The sequence below is a fragment of the Oncorhynchus clarkii genome, chromosome 8, assembly GCF_045791955.1.
Source record: "Oncorhynchus clarkii lewisi isolate Uvic-CL-2024 chromosome 8, UVic_Ocla_1.0, whole genome shotgun sequence".
Classification (NCBI taxonomy): Eukaryota; Metazoa; Chordata; class Actinopteri; order Salmoniformes; family Salmonidae; genus Oncorhynchus; species Oncorhynchus clarkii.
In genome coordinates, this window is record NC_092154.1 from 26,283,543 (window position 1) to 26,302,466 (window position 18,924).

The following is an 18,924-nucleotide window of genomic DNA, read 5'->3' on the forward strand; positions in this document are numbered from 1 at the left end:
CAGTGCGTTTTTTCAAACAGGAGATGCAGGGACACGAGACTGCTCTCTTATCTGAGCTAGAAGGGAGGGACATTCACTCGCTTTCCTCGCACGCTCTCCCTCTCGCACACGCACACACACACACACACACACACACCGCTGTTCAGGCCACCAAACCAATGTACCTTCATTGTGTCACATGTTGAATATTACCAGTTGCACACTTGCTTTTTATCGGGCAAATATGTGATGTGGCTGGAGCTGGAACATTTTGTTCCTCATGATCATCATCAACAGGCAGAGAGTGTGTCGGCTAAAAATTAGATGGTTTGAGTAATGATGTTGCCCTTAATTACCCCTAATCTTCAAATGTGCTTTCCTTCTCAAGGGGTCGATTTTCACATGATGATTTTACATAACCGAATGAAACTCAGAAGATTCTACAAAAAATGTAGTCCTGAGACCACTGTTACTGATTAGTAATGAGTCCTGGGAAGTGGACAGACTCCTTAGGGCCCCTGGTCTGTAAAGGGGAATTTGTCCAGTCATCAGCAGAATTTGATGACTGTCTCCTCCAGTGCCTGACTTCAAATATGCATGGCATTGTTTTAGAAATGCAATTAAGACCAGGGTTTGTAGAGGTGGTTGCGTATCGCAGCACAGACGTTGCATGCATCAAATCAAATTTTATTTGTCACATACACATGGTTAGCAGATTTTAATGTGAGTGTAGCGAAATGCTTGTGCTTCTAGTTCCGACAATTCAGTAATAACCAACGAGTAATCCAACCTAACAATTCCACAACTACTACCTTATACACACAAGTGTAAAGGGATAAAGAATATGTACATAAAGATATATGAATGAGTGATGGTACAGAATGGCATAGGCAAGATGCAGTAGATGGTATCGAGTACAGTACAGTGGGGGACAAAAGTATTTAGTCAGCCACCAATTGTGCAAGTTCTCCGACTTAAAAAGATGCGAGAGGCCTGTAATGTTCATCATAGGTACACTTCAACTATGACAGACAATATTTGATGTGGTTAGCAGCTATCTGATAAGTAAAATACCTATCCAGGCGTTTTAAGATCTGGCCTGCGTCAGCAATGCCTGGGCAGAGCAACACGCCCCATGTGTTATAGCAATCTGGTGCCTGATGGCACAGTCAATGATGTGGCATGCAACCATTGGTTGCATCCTGTCGGGCTGTATCACCGCCTGGTACAGCAACTGCTCAACCCACAACCGTAAGGCTCTCCAGAGGGTAGTGAGGTCTGCACAACGCATCACCGGGGGCAGACTACCTGCCCTCCAGGACACCTAGACCACCCGATGTCACAGGAAGGCCATACAGATCATCAAGGACAACAACCACCCGAGCCACTGCCTGTTCACCCCGCTATCATCCAGAAGGCGAGGTCAGTACAGGTGCATCAAAGCAGGGACCGAGAGACTGAAAAACAGCTTCTATCTTAAGGCCATCAGACTGTTAAACAGCCATCACTAACATTGAGTGGCTGCTTCCAACATACTGACTCAACTCCGGCTCACTTTAATAATGGAAATTGATGTCAAAAATGTATCACTAGCCACATTAAACAATGCTACTTAATATAATGTTTACATACCCTACATTACACATCTCATATGTACATGTATATACTGTACTCTATATCATCTACTGCATCTTGCCATCTTTATGTAATACATGTATCACTAGACACTTTAAACTATGCCACTTTTATGTTTAAATACCGTACATTACTCATCTCATATGTATATACAGTGGGGCAAAAAAGTATTTAGTCAGCCACCAATTGTGCAAGTTCTCCCACTTAAAAAGATGAGAGTCCTGTAATTTTCATCATAGGTACACTTCAACTATGACAGACAAAATGAGAAAAACAATTCCGGAAAATCACATTGTAGGATTTTTAATGAATATATTTGCAAATTATGGTGGAAAATAAGTATTTGGTCACCTACAAACAAGCAAGATTTCTGGCTCTCACAGACCTGTAACTTCTTCTTTAAGAGGCTCCTCTGTCCTCCACTCATTGCCTGTATTAATGGCACCTGTTTGAACTTGTTATCAGTATAAAAGACACCTGTCCACAACCTCAAACAGTCACACTCCAAACTCCACTATGGCCAAGACCAAAGAGCTGTCAAAGGACACCAGAAACAAAATTGTAGACCTGCACCAGGCTGGGAAGACTGAAATAGGTAAGCAGCTTGGTTTGAAGAAATCAACTGTGGGAGCAATTATTAGGAAATGGAAGACATACAAGACCACTGATAATCTCCCTCCATCTGGGGCTCCAAGCAAGATCTCACCCCGTGGGGTCAAAATGATCACAAGAACGGTGAGCAAAAATCCCAGAACCACACGGGGGGACCTAGTGAATGACCTGCAGAGAGCTGGGACCAAAGTAACAAAGCCTACCATCAGTAACTACGCCGCCAGGGACTCAAATCCTGCAGTGCCAGACGTGTCCCCCTGCTTAAGCCAGTACATGTCCAGGCCCGTCTGAAGTTTGCTAGAGAGCATTTGGATGATCCAGAAGACGATTGGGAGAATGTCATATGGTCAGATGAAACCAAAATATAACTTTTTGTTAAAAACTCAACTCGTCGTGTTTGGAGGCCAAAGAATGCTGAGTTGCATCCAAAGAACACCATACCTACTGTGAAGCATGGGGGTGGAAAGATCATGCTTTGGGGCTGTTTTTCTGCAGAGGGACCAGGACGACTGATCCGTGTAAAGGAAAGAATGAATGGGGCCATGTATTGTGAGATTTTGAGTGAAAACCTCCTTCCATCAACAAGGGCATTGAAGATGAAACGTGGCTGGGTTTTTCAGCATGACAATGATCCCAAACACACCGCCCGGGCAATGAAGGAGTGGCTTCGTAAGAAGCATTTCAAGGTCCTGGAGTGGCCTAGCCAGTCTCCAGATTTCAACCCCATAGAAAATCTTTGGAGGGAGTTGAAAGTCCATGTTGCCCAGCAACAGCCCCAAAACATCACTGCTCTAGAGGAGATCTGCATGGAGGAATGGGCCAAAATACCAGCAACAGTGTGTGAAAACCTTGTGAAGACGTACAGAAAACGTTTGACCTCTGTTATTGCCAACAAAGGGTATATAGCAAAGTATTGAGATACACTTTTGTTATTGACCAAATACTTATTTTCCTCCATAATTTGCAAATAAATTCATTAAAAATCCTACAATGTGATTTTCTTTTCTCATTTTGTCTGTCATAGTTGAAGTGTATCTATGATGAAAATTACAGGCCTCATCTTTTTAAGTGGGAGAACTTGCACAATTGGTGGCTGACTAAATACTTTTTTGCCCCACTGTATATACATATGAGATGAGTAATGTAGGGTATGTAAACATAAAAGTGGCATAGTTTAAAGTGGCTAGTGATACATGTATTACATAAAGATGGCAAGATGCAGTAGATGATATAGAGTACAGTATATACATGTACATATGAGATGTGTAATGTAGGGTATGTAAACATTATATTAAGTAGCATTGTTTAATGTGGCTAGTGGTACATTTTTGACATCAATTTCCATTATTAAAGTGAGCTGGAGTTGAGTCAGTATGTTGGAAGCAGCCACTCAATGTTAGTGGTGGCTGTTTAACAGTCTGATGGCCTTGAGATAAAAGCTGTTTTTCAATCTCTCGGTCCCTGCTTTGATGCACCTGTACTGACCTCGCCTTCTGGATGATAGCGGGGTGAACAGGCAGTGGCTCGGGTGGTTGTTGTCCTTGATGATCTTTATGGCCTTCCTGTGACATCGGGTGGTCTAGGTGTCCTGGAGGGCAGGTAATCTGCCCCCGGTGATGCGTTGTGCAGACCTCACAACCCTCTGGAGAGCCTTACGGTTGTGGGTTGAGCAGTTGCTGTACCAGGCGGTGATACAGCCCGACAGGATGCAACCAATGGTTGCATGCCACATCATTGACTGTGCCATCACGCACCAGATTGCTATAACACATGTGTTGCTCTGCCCATGCATTGCTGACGCAGGCCAGATCTTAAAACGCCTGGATAGGTATTTTACTTATCAGATTGCTATAATATTTGATGTGGTTAGCAGCTATCTTGTGCCAAAGAGATTGTAGATTGTGTGGCATTGGTCAATTCATGCGACGTCTGAGCAAGGAAACGCAACCTTGATGTGGTTAGCTGATACATAAATGACCTATCCAGGCATGGTAAGATCTGCCATGCGTCAGCAACGCCTGGGTAAAGGAATGTGCCCATGATTAGGTGCAATTGCGCAACAAATGGTTGTTTCTGAAGGGAGGCCCAGACTTTGAAAACGCCTGAATTAGGGCATTCTCATTTCTCTGTGAGGTCTACTGCAGTGTGTAAACCATTAAAAGCACTCTGGATTTGCCTCCCAACTTTTAACAGGGCATGTACAGAAAGTGATAATGCAGCTTCCCTTGCTCTCCCTGCCTATCAGCGGTTATTGCCTCCAACATCATATTTCTGTGACAAATTGGCACCCTGGCCAAAGAATTTAGAAAAAAAATAGTCACATCCCAGCCAGCTCCACATTTAAGAGGAAATAAAACATGCATCAGGGCTAGACTGGATGTACTGTAAATGCAGTGAAAGGATTGTAGGAGGGCTGTTGTGGATGCGGATGGCATTTCACTGGCATGGAACACATTCAAGCCATAATCACTTCAGAATGGCAGCGTTTACTGGTCTTGAAAGAATTCCCTTCAGCGAAAGTCAAACAGAAGGTCATCACACATCAACAGAACATTGGATACTCTGTTTTTTCACCAGATAACAAGTTGAGGAAGTTCCTCAATGTGCTGTTTAGAACATCAGCCAAGTTGTGGTACCGGTAATTTGAATGGATTTTCAAGTGCTTGCTATTGAGAATCTAACATATCTTCATGTCCCTTGGATGGATGTCCTTACCATACGGTGAATTCAGAAAGTATTCAGACTCCTTGACTTTTTCCACATTTTCTTATGTTACAGTCTTATTCTAAAATTGATTATATCGTTTTCCCCCCTCATCAATCTACACACAATACCCCATAATGACAAAGCAAAAACAGTTTTTTCAAAATGTTTGCCAAACAATGAAAATATTACATTTACATAAGTATTCAGACCCTTTACTCAGTACTTTGTTGAAGCACCTTTGGCAGCGATTACAACCTTGAGTCTTCTTGGGTATGGCCCTACAAGCTTGGAACACCTGTATTTGAGGAGTTTCTCCCATTCTTCTCTGCAGATCCTCTCAAACTCTGTCAGGTTGGATGGGAAGCGTCTCTGCACAGCTATTTTTAGGTCTCTCCATAGATGTTAGATCGGGTTCAAATCCGGGCTCTGGCTGGGCAACTCAAGGACATTCAGAGACTTGTCCCAAAGCCACTCCTGCGTTGTCTTGGCTGTGTGCTTAGGGTGGTTGTCCTATTGGAAGGTCAAACTTCACCCCAGTCTGAGGTCCTGAGCGCTCTGCAGTCAGGCCAAAGAGTTCAATATTGGTTTCATCAGACCAGAGAATCTTGTTTCTCATGGTCTGAGAGTCTTTAGGTGCCTTTTGGCAAACTCCAAGCAGGCTGTCATGTACCTTTTACCGAGGAGTGGCTTCCATCTGGCCACTAGCATAAAGGCCTGATTGATAGAGTGCTGCAGAGATGGTTGTCCTTCTGGAAGGTTCTCCCATTTCCAAAGAGGAACTCTGGAGCTCTGTCAGAGTGACCGTCGGGTTCTTGGTCACCTCACTGACCAAGGCCCTTCTCATCCGATTGCTCAGTTTGGCCGGGCAGCCTGCTCTAGGGGGAGTATTGGTGTTTCCCAACTTTTTCTATTTAAGAATGATGGAGGCCACTGTGTTCTTGGGGACCTTCAATGATGCAGACATTTTTTGGCACCCTTCTCCAGATCTGTGCCTCGACACAATCCTGTCTCGGAGCTCTATGGACAATTCCTTTGACCCCATTGCTTGGTTTTTGCTCTGACATGCACTGTCAACTGTGGGACCTTTTATAGACAGGTTTTTGCCTTTCCAAATCATGTCCAATCAATTGAATTTAACACAGGTGGATGTCAAGTTAAAGAAACATCTCAAGGATGATCAATGGAAACAGGATGCACCTGAACTCAATTTCGTGTCTCATAGCAAAGGGTCTGAATACTTATGTAAATAATGTATTTCTTGTTTTTATTTTTAATACATTTGGAAACATTTCTAAGAACATGTTTTCACTTTGTCATAATGTGGTATTGTGTGTAGATTGTTGAGGAAAAAACAATTTAATCCATGTTCGAATAATGCTGTAATGTAACAAAATGTGGAAAAAGTCAAGGTGTCTGAATACTTTCCGAATGCACTGTAAATATTAAAATAACTAAATACAACCATGTTGAGCTCGACTTGATTAAAAATAGACTGATATATATTTAGTCTCTTTACAAAGTTATTTCAAATTCATTTTTTGGGACTATTATAGGTTGTAGCAACAACACCAAAAGACTGATGACAACAGAAAAACTTAACATTCTATTAGTACTAATGGAATTATATTGATTGTAGACATAATATACTTATCCATAGTCCCAGTCGGTATTAGATAGAACATCGCGTACCTGCCCGCCTCTGGGAAAAACAACCTGTGGTTACATAGGTTAACCCACAGTAAAAACTATTTTCTTGTTGTCTACTTGTTTTAGTGTATTACAAAACTACATTTAAGAAAAGTACAAGATGTTTAAAGATTACTTTTCAACATTGCCTTCTCACTGCATAGAAAACGTAATATTGTAGGGCTTACCTCTCTCATGGCCCTTTTTATGACGGTGCTAGCAGTTACGTGAGTGCTAGCTAGCTACGGACCGGAACATTAATTAAGCTAGTCAAGACCAACAACCCAAACAAACGGACTATACAGCTACAAGTGGTGAGTGGAGGTACAAATGGACTATACTAGTATAACAAGTTAAATGTCTTACCTGTGACGAAATGTTTTCCAAACACATAGCTACGTGTAGCCTCCTTCAACACCAGGTCCCCACATTTCCCACGCCAAATATCCTAAAGCCACAGGGCTCTTCTTGCAGTCTGTATTTCCCTACATGGGAGAATTACGAACCATAGGGTTGGGATTTTTGACCTGGTTACATGGACATTGACCACAACAGCAGCTTTTTTGCATTTTTTGTTATTTCTGTATAACAAAAAATCGACAATGAAGTTGTAGTCGTAGGAGAATTTCTTATTATTACCTGAATATTGACTCGGAGTACTCCATAGTGGTGGCATCGTTAGAGCATGACACATGACCTAGCTTCTGTCACATTGCAGTAAGTGAGAAAGCCTAGCATTACACAGAACCCAAACTGGCTGCGCAGATGCGCTATCGTGCATACATTTATTTTGTCCCCCTACACCAAACGCGATCACGACACGCAGGTTAAAATATCAAAACAAACTCTGAACCAGTTACATTAATTTGGGGACAGTTTGAAAAGCATTAAACATGTATGGTAATTTAGCTAGTTAGCTTGCACTTGCTAGCTAATTTTGTCCTATTTAGCTAGCTTGCTGTTGCTAGCTAATTTGTCCTGGGATATAAACATTGAGTTGTTATTTTACCTGAAATGCACAAGGTCCTCTACTCTGACAATTAATCCACACATAAAACGTCCAACCGGATCGTTTCTAGTCATCTCTCCTCCTTCCAGACTTTTTCATCATTGAACTTATACGGTGATCGGCATCTAAACTTTCATATTATTACCACCAAGACCGGCAACAGTTCGTCTTTCAACCACCCACGTGGGTATAACCAATGAGGAGGTGGCACGTGGGTACCTGCTTCTATGAACCAATTAAGGAGATGGGAGAGGCAGGACTTTCAACGTGATCTGCGTCAGAAATAGAAAGGAGTTCTATTTTAGCCCTTGGCATCGCAGACACTCGTTGGCGAGCGTGAGCAGTGTGGGTGCAATAATTGAATAACATGGATTTCTACATTTATTTTGCGACGCTTGTGCATGCGACGTATCCGGCCTGGTCAGCATGTTAGGGTTGAGAATGTGTTGACTCACTGCAAATGTTTCTGACTCACTGTCCTTTAACTACAGAGAGTTTGGGGGTTTCTAGGGGTGACTTCACACATCCATTTATTTGGTAAATGAGCTGCGGCCTGGGTCTCTACCTGCGACTCTATGTGTTGCCATCTTTTCGGCAGTACATTGTCTAAGCTCAACACTGTCTCTGTTGTCATTTCTTTCTGTTCTCAGCTACTGTACAGTGTGGTTGGTGAGGCCTCTAGCCAGCCTCTGACACCCAACCCTGGCACTGAGATAGTGGCCCTGTCTGCCCGCCACTACTACCACACAGACCAAAGCACGGGCAGTCAACTGGTCTGTGACAAGTGCCCCGCAGGAACTTTCGTGTCCAGGCACTGCAACCAGACCAACGTGAGGGAGTGCAGCCGCTGTGGCGAGGGCACATTCACGCGCGGAGAGAACGGGGTTCAGCAATGCCACCGCTGCAGGAGGCCCTGCCGCGCCCCCCTCATTGAGAAGTTCCCCTGCACGGCCACCATGGACCGGGTCTGCAACTGCCCCCCGGACACCTTCGCCAAGGGGGACACCTGCACTCCCCACTTCCTGTGCCCTGTGGGCTCAGGGGTGAAGAAAAGGGGCAGCGAGGTGGAGGATGTGAGCTGTAAGGTGTGCGCGCGAGGGAGCTTCTCGGATGTGGTTTCCAGTGTATTGAGGTGCAGGACACACACAGACTGTCTGGCCCAGGGTCTGCCCCTACTGACAATAGGCACCAGAGAGACAGACAACATCTGTGGACCTGCTTCTCCCAACTCCCCCACCCTCCCGGGACCTGCACAGTCTGCCTTCATCCAGGAGCCCTCCTATTCCTCAGCTGGCCCAGTGCACAAAGGTAAGGCAGTGCCCTGGGACAGTGGACCCGACTCCCTAAACTATTTTATATCTGTTGCTCCCCCACCCAGGCTATTTTGCTATGTGTTTAATTTGAGTATCACTCTAGACATCGCCTCAAGTGGGTTGTTTCATGTAGAAACTCAAGGGGAAGCCCAGACTGTAGAACAGGCTTGTGTTCCTCAACAAAATGTCCCCACATGGTTGTTATTCTCCCTATGTAGTCCGTCATATCAAACATTGACCTGGCCAACAGGTACTGTACAGTGATAAAGTGACATGTTTGATCTTGTCACAGACAACACTGCTTTGGTGGAAAACATGTTGTTGTTTCCATTCAATCCCAAACTCTTCACTTGCTTGTTCTCACTCTTGTCCACAAAGGTCATGTCTGTACATTTGTTCTGTAATTGCTTATCGAGGGGAAAGTGGAATAAACTGGGTAAACGGCTGCCCTTTTACTTAGACACATCACACGCTTAGGAAGACCAGGGGAAGCCATTAAGGCTATACATTCAACAGAGAGATAGGTTCCTTTGTAGTGGCTGTTGTTTTTTCTTCCCAACAGCCAAGTGTTATGTAGCCTAAAAGGTCATATTGAAAAATATCACAAAGGTTTCTCATCGGAAACACATATAAGCATTGAAGTGAAACGTTACTCTTTTTTTCTACTAACCAAATATTAGGTTGTCTATAATATAGACTACAGTGGGGCAAAAAAGTATTTAGTCAGCCACCAATTGTGCAAGTTCTCCCACTTAAAAAGATGAGAGAGGCCTGTAATTTTCATCATAGGTACACTTCAACTATGACAGACAAAATGAGAAAAGAAATCCAGAAAATCACATTGTAGGATTTTTAATGAATTTATTTGCAAATTAAGGTGGAAAATAAGTATTTGGTCAATAACAAAAGTTTATCTCAATACTTTGTTATATACACTTTGTATTAATGGCACCTGTTTGAACTTATCAGTATAAAAGACACCTGTCCACAACCTCAAACAGTCACACTCCAAACTCCACTATGGCCAAGACCAAAGAGCTGTCAAATGACACCAGAAACAAAATTGTAGACCTGCACCAGGCTGGGAAGACTGAATCTGCAATAGGTAAGCAGCTTGGTTTGAAGAAATCAACTGTGGGAGCAATTATTAGAAAATGGAAGATATACAAGACCACTGATAATCTTCCTCGATCTGGGGCTCCATGCAAGATCTCACCCCGTGGGGTCAAAATGATCACAAGAACGGTGAGCAAAAATCCCAGAACCACGCGGGGGGACCTAGTGAATGACCTGCAGAGAGCTGGGACCAAAGTAACAAAGCCTACCATCAGTAACACACTACGCCGCCAGGGACTCAAATCCTGCAGTGCCAGACGTGTCCCCCTGCTTAAGCCAGTACATGTCCAGGCCCATCTGAAGTTTGCTAGAGAGCATTTGGATGATCCAGAAGAAGATTGGGAGAATGTCATATGGTCAGGTGAAACCAAAATATAACTTTTTGGTAAAAACTCAACTTGTCGTGTTTGGAGGATAAAGAATGCTGAGTTGCATCCAAAGAACACCATACCTACTGTGAAGCATGGGGGTGGAAACATCATGCTTTGGGGCTGTTTTTCTGCAAAGGGACCAGGACGACTGATCCGTGTAAAGGAAAGAATGAATGGGGCCATGTATTGTGAGATTTTGAGTGAAAACCTCCTTCCATCAGCAAGGGCATTGAAGATGAAACGTGGCTGGGTCTCTCAGCATGACAATGATCCCAAAAACACCGCCCGGGCAACGAAGGAGTGGCTTCGTAAGAAGCATTTCAATGTCCTGGAGTGGCCTAGCCAGTCTCCAGATCTCAACCCCATAGAAAATCTTTGGAGGGAGTTGAAAGTCCGTGTTGCCCAGCAACAGCCCCAAAACATCACTGCTCTAGAGGAGATCTGCATGGAGGAATGGGCCAAAATACCAGCAACAGTTTGTGAAAACCTTGTGAAGACTTACAGAATACGTTTGACCTCTGTCATTGCCAACAAAGTGTATATAACAAAGTATTGAGATAAACTTTTGTTATTGACCAAATACTTATTTTCCTCCATAATTTGCAAATAAAATCATTAAAAATCCTACAATGTGATTTTCTGGATTTTTTTTCTCATTTTGTCTGTCATAGTTGAAGTGTACCTATGATGAAAATTACAGGCCTCTCTCATCTTTTTAAGTGAGAGGTCTTGCACAATTGGTGGTTGACTAATCTTTTTTTTGCCCCACTGTATATGTCTTAGCTAGCTAGCTAACATTAGTGTTAGCTAGATGGCTAACTTTAGCTGGCTCGCTCCCTAGCTGACGTTATTATTTGTATTCCAGAGCTGTTTCTAGTTTGCTTTTCTAGTTAAAGCCTATTGTTAGCTAGCTAACATTGGACCTTGTTGGTTAGCTCCCAGCACTGTGGCATTGTTGGAACTGTTCATTGTTGTTTAACTAGCTAACGTTAGCTGGCTGGCTCGTTAGCTAACTTTACGTGATGTGTGTACAACACACGTTGAATATGGCCAGTGTCAGGAAAAGTCTGCCAAAAAGTGTAATGAAATTCTTGCCAGCAGAGCTGGTTAGGCTGTTTTCATGTTATCCAGAGGTAAACAAATCATCGGCCAGAGCGTCAAGTGTGTGCTCCGAGAGCGAAGCGAGATGGGTGGGGCTAAAGCTTAAGAAGGTGTGAACGATGCTGAATGGGTGTAGACAAAGAAGAGCTCTTCACTAGATACCAAAACATTCAAAGGCCATTTTCTCAAAAGTGAGTTTACAAGTTGATCAACTTTCAATGCAGAATTACTTTCCCATTGTCCCTTTGTAGCTCTGAGTCTCTACTTTTATCCAATGTAAAAAACAACATTTCAGATTTTGCTACACACTGTAAGACCGAATCCAGGTGGTGAGTCACATACTGTATGTGAAAAATGTTAAACAGTTTTTTGGGGGTCAGAGAAGACACTACTCATTCCCAAAAGTAGTTACTCATTGAAAATGTTACTATGGAAACATACACTACGGTTCAAAAGTTTGGGGTCACTTGGAAATGTCCTTGTTTTTGAAAGAAAAGCAAATTTTTTGTCCATTAAAATAACATCAAATTGATCAGAAATACAGTGTAGACATTGTTAATGTTGTAAATGACTATTGTAGCTGGGTACGGCTGATTTGTAATGGAATATCTACATAGGGGGCCAGAGTCCCATTTATCAGAAACCATCACTCCTGTGTTCCAATGGCACGTTGTGCTAGCAAATCCAAGTCTATCATTTTAAATGGCTAATTGAACATTAGAAAAGCCTTTTGCAGTTATGTTAGCACAGCTGAAAACTATTGTAATGATTAAAGAAGTAATACAACTGGCCTTCTTTGGACTAGTTGAGTATCTAGAGCATCAGCATTTGTGTGTTTGATTACAGGTTGAAAATTGCCAGAAACAAAGACTTTATTCTGAAACTCATCTATCTATTCTTGTTCTGAGAAATGAAGGCTATTCCATGTGAGAAACTGCCAAGAAACTGAAGATCTCGTACAACGCTGTGTACCACTCCCTTCACAGAACAGCGCAAACTGTCTCTAACCAGAATAGAAAGAGGAGTGGGAGGCCCCGGTGCACAAATGAGCAAGAGGACAAGCACATTAGAGTGTCTAGTTTGAGAAACCGATGCCTCACAAGTCCTTAACTGTCAGCTTGATTAAATAGTACCCGCAAAACACCAGTCTCATTGTCATTAGTGAAGAGGCGATTCCAGAGTTGCAAAGAAAAAGCCATATCTCAGACTGACCAATAAAAATAAAAGATTAAGATGGGCAAAATAACATAGACACTGGACACAGGAAGATTGGAAAAAAGTGTTATGGACAGACGAATCTACGTTGGAGGTGTTCAGATGACAAACAAGAACATCGTGAGACGCAGAAAAAATGTAAATATGCTGGAGGGAGGGCTTGACGCCATCTGTCAAGCATAGTGGAGGCAATGTGTTGGTCTGGGGGTGCTTTGGTGGTGGTAAAGTGGGAGATTTGTACAGGGTAGAAGGCATCTTGAAGAATGAATACTATCACTCCATGTTGCAACGCCATGCCATACCTAGCTTAATTGGAGCCAATTTCCTCCTACAACAGGACAATGACCCAAAGCACAGCTCCAAACTATGCAATAACTATTTAGGGAAGAATCTGTCAGCTGGTATTCTGTCTATAATGGAGTGGCCAGCACAGTCACTGGATCTCAACCCTATTGAGCTGTTGTGGGAGAAGCTTGACCATATGGTATGTAAGAAGTGCCCATCAAGCCAGTCCAACTTGGAGGTGCTTCAGGAAGCATGGGGTGAAATCTCTTCAGATTACCTCAACAAATTGACAACTAGAATGCCAAAGGTCTGCAAGGCTGTAATTGCTGCAAATGGAGGATTCTTTGACGAAAGCAAAGTTTGAAGGACATTATTATTATTTCAATTAAAAATCATTATTTATAACCTTGTCAACATCTTGACTATATTTCCTATTCATTTTGCAACTCATGTCATGTACGTTTTCTTTGAAAACAAGGACATTTCTATGTGACCCCAAACTTTTGAATAGTAGTGTAGTTCTCAGAGACTAACTAACTATTTAGTTGTTGTTGCTGATGGTTTACAAGTTGATAGACATTTGAGACTGTCAAAATAAACCTATGGCGTCTGGAACTTAAGGAAGCAGCTACAGTATTTCCAGCCACAGGACTGTATAAGTCTCTCTTACATGTTTTCTTCTGCTGGTGCTTTAGTCCACAGTTTAGTCAGTAGTTTTTCACCCTTTCAACCTACCGTAACAGACCATTAATGTCACTGCTGTTTGTCTTGTGTGTAGATAAATAGCCTCTCACCTAAGTTGCACCTTCGTCCAGTGAGAATAGCTGAAGGTGGTGTTCCACTTCCACACGTATTACAGAGATCGCAATGCCTCAGTCCCAACTGTGTCTGTATCAATGAGAGGGGAGGGGAAGGAGGTTGTTGCACAAAATTCGCAAAGACAGGACAGTGTGTCCCCATGCAGTGAAGAACTGAAATCAGTGTAGTTGAGATGGTGATGCTGGTAACACAGCTTGCTTCTGAATTACCTGTGCACAGTGATAACCTGTGATCCAGGTGCCAATCCCAAAAGAATCCCCCTATAGGATGCCATAATGAAATGATAATCTGTTTAATACTGTAGTCGTAGACAGGGGTATTCCAGCTCAGGGTAAGGGAATTTTTACAGTATATTGATTCTGGTTCAGTGGCAGTTAACACAACTCCCCTATTTATTGGTTGTTTTGGTTTTAACACTAGCCTATAGAGGCAGTGTAGCTTCAACGTTTGTACCTGCAATAGTAATTTATCATGGTCAATCTAGTTCAATGTCAATTGACTAACAGTGACGTGAATGTGTTCAGTCATATTTTGTTGACCTCTATTCAACTCAAAATCAATTTCCCATTCATCCCCTGCTGAGACTGGAGCTGTAATGGAATTCACTCGATCTTTAGTAGAGTACTGTATAAATGCGGTGGCTGTAGAAGGATCAATCTAGTGCTCTTCTTGTGTCACATTAGATTGGAGAGCACTGCTGGGGTCTGGCCAGGGCGTGGCCCTCCCCCTCCTCGGCTGTCCAGCAGATTGCCTGTGGGATTAAAGTTGTACAATTTTGACTAAATTTTATTATCTTCCTCCGCATCTCCCTCCCCCTATATGTCGCTCTTTCTCCTCTCCATTTCTCTCTCTCCCTTTCTATTTGTGGTCGTGTGTCTCTGTGGGTTAGATGCCTTCATCCTGACAGCAGGTTCTGAGGTCTTAGAGCTCTTACTGAGTACCACGGGGACTCTACCCAGCTCCGGCAACAGCCAGGACTCCACCGCAGCAGGCTCCTACGAGGCCAGCCCCAAAGATGGAGAGGTGCTGAACCTGGCCACTACTGCCGGAGCCCAGGACCCCACACAGACTCCACCACACCTCAAGCACTCTGTGCCCAGTGAGCACCACCGCACCCACCCAGCAGCCAACAAGCGGGCCATGGACGGCGTAGAGGACGGATCGGAGGTAGGGGTAGGTCAGGGTGTGCAAAGATCAGGGTACAGGCCCACGCGAAGGGGCTCCCCCAGGCCCAGCACTCATACACACTTTGACATCAACGAGCACTTGCCCTGGATGATCGTGCTGCTGCTGCTGCTGGTGCTGGTGGTGATCGTGGTGTGCAGCGTGAAGAGGAGCTCCAGAGTGCTGAAGAAGGGACCGGTTCAGGACCCCAGCAGCATCATTGAGAAAGCTATCCAGAAGAAGACCTGCCCCCCGACACAGACCAAGGAGAAGTGGATCTACTACTCCAACGGACAGGGTGAGTGGATGCTTTATTTTACCTCTCAAAGGTTTATAGAAAGAAATGCAACTTTGTTATTAAGTCTTTTTTATATACAGTATAGCCACATACTTTATAAAGACAGATAACAGAAAACATACAAACAAATACATTTTTGGTACAACGATATATTGGCGAGACTTTCAGCCGAGAAGACCGACCATCTGTTATAGCACCAGTGGGGAAATCTAAATCCAATCCATTCTGCCCAAGAGAACATGACACATAGCAGAACAGTATAGCTGTTACACAAGCAAGGGCATGGCCTACAACAGACTGTAGCTGCCACCTCCCCACACGCATCTCCCTTTATCTTTCTCTACCTCTCCCTTCCTCTGTTGTCTCGCTTTCTTTCTCTACTTCTCTCTTTACCCCCTCCCCTCCTGCCTTACTCCCTCTATCTTTACACCCCCCACCCCTCAGTCCTCCTCCTTCTCTTCCTCTTTTCATTCTCACTCTGTCTTTATCTCTGTCTCGCTCGCTCTCTGTCTGTATCTCACTGTCTCTATCTCTCTCGCTCTGCGTCTGTCTCGTTCTCTGTCTGTGTCTGTATCTCTCTCGCTCTGTGACTGTATCTCTCTCTCTGTGTATCTCTCTCTCTCTCTAACTGTCTCTCTGATGTGTCTGGTTGTCTGTAGCCATGGGAGCCGAGGAGGCCACATGGGGCTGCTAGGTTACAGTAGTGAAACCCCAGTACCGCAGCAGGCGGGCAGGAGGAAGATACCGCCAGCCGCAGCCTGATGTCAGCCTCAGATATCCATCCGCTTGTAAGCGAGAGAGAGGGAAAGCTCTAACCCAGTGCAGTTCAGTTCAAACCAGATTATTCCAGTTCTCTGTGGTTGGAGAGAAGCTCAACTTTATCATTGCACAGACACATGCCCCCGGGAAAGGGTGGAGTGAGGGCTGGGGAACGCTGGGTGGGCCGCGGCTTTCAAAGTTATGTGTCGCTGAAAGTGTCGGTGGTCAGAGCTCCCACCGTGTGAATTGAAGATCTTAGCACATTGTACCGGTCTGCTCACACCACGTGAGAATGTTCTAGGAATGTATAGTAGGGATGTAGACATTGCGAAGATATAAAAGTACAACTGAAACATGATCAATAGTCTAATCTTCACATTGTCTTACTACATTAAACTTCCCTTTTTTGTTACTCATGAAAATACCCTTTGAAAGTATATCAGTTAGCAATCTGACTGTTCTTTTTTCTTTAACAATTGACTCCTCAAAGAAAGTCCTCAATGATAAACTGCTTTTGCATTCACATGGATTCAGGCTGCTATGTTAGTAGTTTCAGCATTTAGGAATGCTTCCCATACTTTTCTTGACTGTTATAAATAGTAGAGTAGTAATATTTTTATATACATGTCCAGATCAGATACACAAATGATCTTCACTTTTACTGCGTTGTTTATCTACATTCAGTTCCAAAAAAGAGAATTTAATTGTATTTGAAACTTCAAAAAACAAGAGAATTTAGGGCATGTTCTAAAAAGGATTACAGAATGTTTATCAAGTAGATGCAGAGTTTTACATTCAGACCGTGTGTGTGTGTGATTACACAGCTATTTACTCTCTCCAGCACAAAACAAAACAGTTTCTTAATTCTTCCAAGGTGTGTAATTGGCTACCCTGAAGGCTTTAATGTCTATTTACTGGAGTAGTTAAAAGGCACACTAAACAGTGGAATGGGAAACATATATATATATATATATATATATATATATATATATATATATATAAGAAAAAGGCAAGATCATACAAATAGCTCATTATTTCATACGAGTCCAGAAAGTGGCGTGAAGGACAAGCAGGGTGAAAAGAATCCCCCCTGTGGGCCTGCTGTTTACGAACGCCAAACAGGCGGGGAAGTACCCAGGTGGCCGTGCTGCTCAGCTCCAGGGTGGGCCACATGGACCTGGGCTTTGGCTAGGACTGGGTCGGTTGGGCCTGCTGTGTGGGCTCTGTTGCATTCACGTGCCTCGGAAATCAGGGCAATTTGATAGGGAAATCTGTCAAATGTCCCTATCATTGTGTACTCTGTGATCTGACAAAGTTATTTCCTTCCTGGATTTGAACAGGCTTTCATATTATAACTTTTTCAATGCAGATTGATTTGAATATGATACCTTACATTCATTTTGTGTTGTTTAGTGTTATTTGAATGGCAGCAACATTTTCTACAAAATGATCAAAACTGAGCAAGACACCACAGCACTAGGCAATCAAGAGATTGAAACAATAAAAATGACTAAGCAGCAAGCTGGTCTTATGTGACCACTTTGTCTCTTCTATTACAATGACAAGCTTACTTTGTCACCAGCGACAATCCCCAGAGAGGCTCAGAGCAAACGGGACTGGAGGAGAAAAACTGCATGGCTGCCATTGTGGGCTGTTTGTGTCCTCGTTGTCATCCAGCCCACTCAGCTCAGACCTGCTGTGGCTGGTTTGCTGTCTCAAAGGAGTTTTCTAATGGAAATATTACAGCACCACCACTTCCCATAATAGTCTGTGGTACTGGATAATCGTCAGGTCCTCTACTTGAAATGGATGGAGACTATGTGACAATATGTTTGTATTGTGCAGTAGCAATGCTTGGGTAAAATCTGTATGTGTTGTAATAATTGCGTTGTTTGCTGTTAATTGATATGCCTTGCGACCGTGACAGGCCAAGACAATAAGAAGACAGTGGCAGAATAAATTCAATCACAAAACTGGACAGCAACCTCTGTCCACAACGCATGTTGCATGTAACAAACAGTTACAGGACCATCAACATGGTTAAGCAAGTTAATGTTTCTGACATTTTCGGACCGCTAAACAACTATTGATTTAGAACCACAGAGATTTACCGCAAGTCGCAAAGAAAACAGGAGCTGCCTCCACTATTCCAGCACCATTTCAACTTCAACATTTCAACATCCTCAAATCTCCTCTGCTTAGTCTAATACAGTGACAACTAAAAGATACCAAAAACAATTTAGTCCAATCAACATCAGCTAGATATGACTTGGCTGTCCATGGTTCTGATCTCTGATTGTGTGTGTGTGCGTGCGTGCGTGCAAGTAGAAAAACATGCTGACTCACCCTACTCGTAGAGAAACGCCAATACCATCCTCCTCTCATGTTGATGAAACAGTCTGTCACACTGTCATACAGTATACACTTATTTTTTGTTGTCCTAGACTGGCTAAAATGCTTGCTCGCTAGCCTAACTTCCATTCATGAGCAATGTTAGCTAGTTAACATTAGCCTTCTACATCTAGCTACTGTAAATATTGAACTTCCATCCTCTCAGGCCACGGGCATAACAATGTGGTTGGATCAAAATTGCCGTTATAATTATTGGCCAGTATGGATAATTAAGTAAAACCACAAGTCCAAATCCCTAACTCCATCCATCGCTAATTTAGGAATGGGCCGATTTTCTCTTAATGCCCTCAAAGCGATTTGATAGGAGAGACGCCAAATCCAAGCTTTTTTTGTTGTTGTTGCCAGGACCATTCACAGTTGAACTCACTCAGTTTAGCTCAAAGCTGACTGTCAAATTTGTTATAATTTTTTTTTTTGTCAAGGGAGGCCAAATGCTCGCTGGCT

At 43.2% G+C, this 18,924-nt stretch overlaps 1 protein-coding gene across 1 annotated transcript in view; it reads left to right on the top strand.

Annotated features, from left to right (window-relative positions):
- Window positions 1-18,924, top strand: part of LOC139415185 (tumor necrosis factor receptor superfamily, member 21) — a 43,274-nt gene that overhangs the window by 2,904 nt on the left and 21,446 nt on the right. The window contains exons 2-3 of the mRNA XM_071163081.1: window positions 8,278-8,935; window positions 14,737-15,309. Of these exons, the coding sequence (XP_071019182.1) occupies window positions 8,278-8,935; window positions 14,737-15,309 (1,231 nt within the window). The remainder of the gene's footprint in view (window positions 1-8,277; window positions 8,936-14,736; window positions 15,310-18,924) is intronic.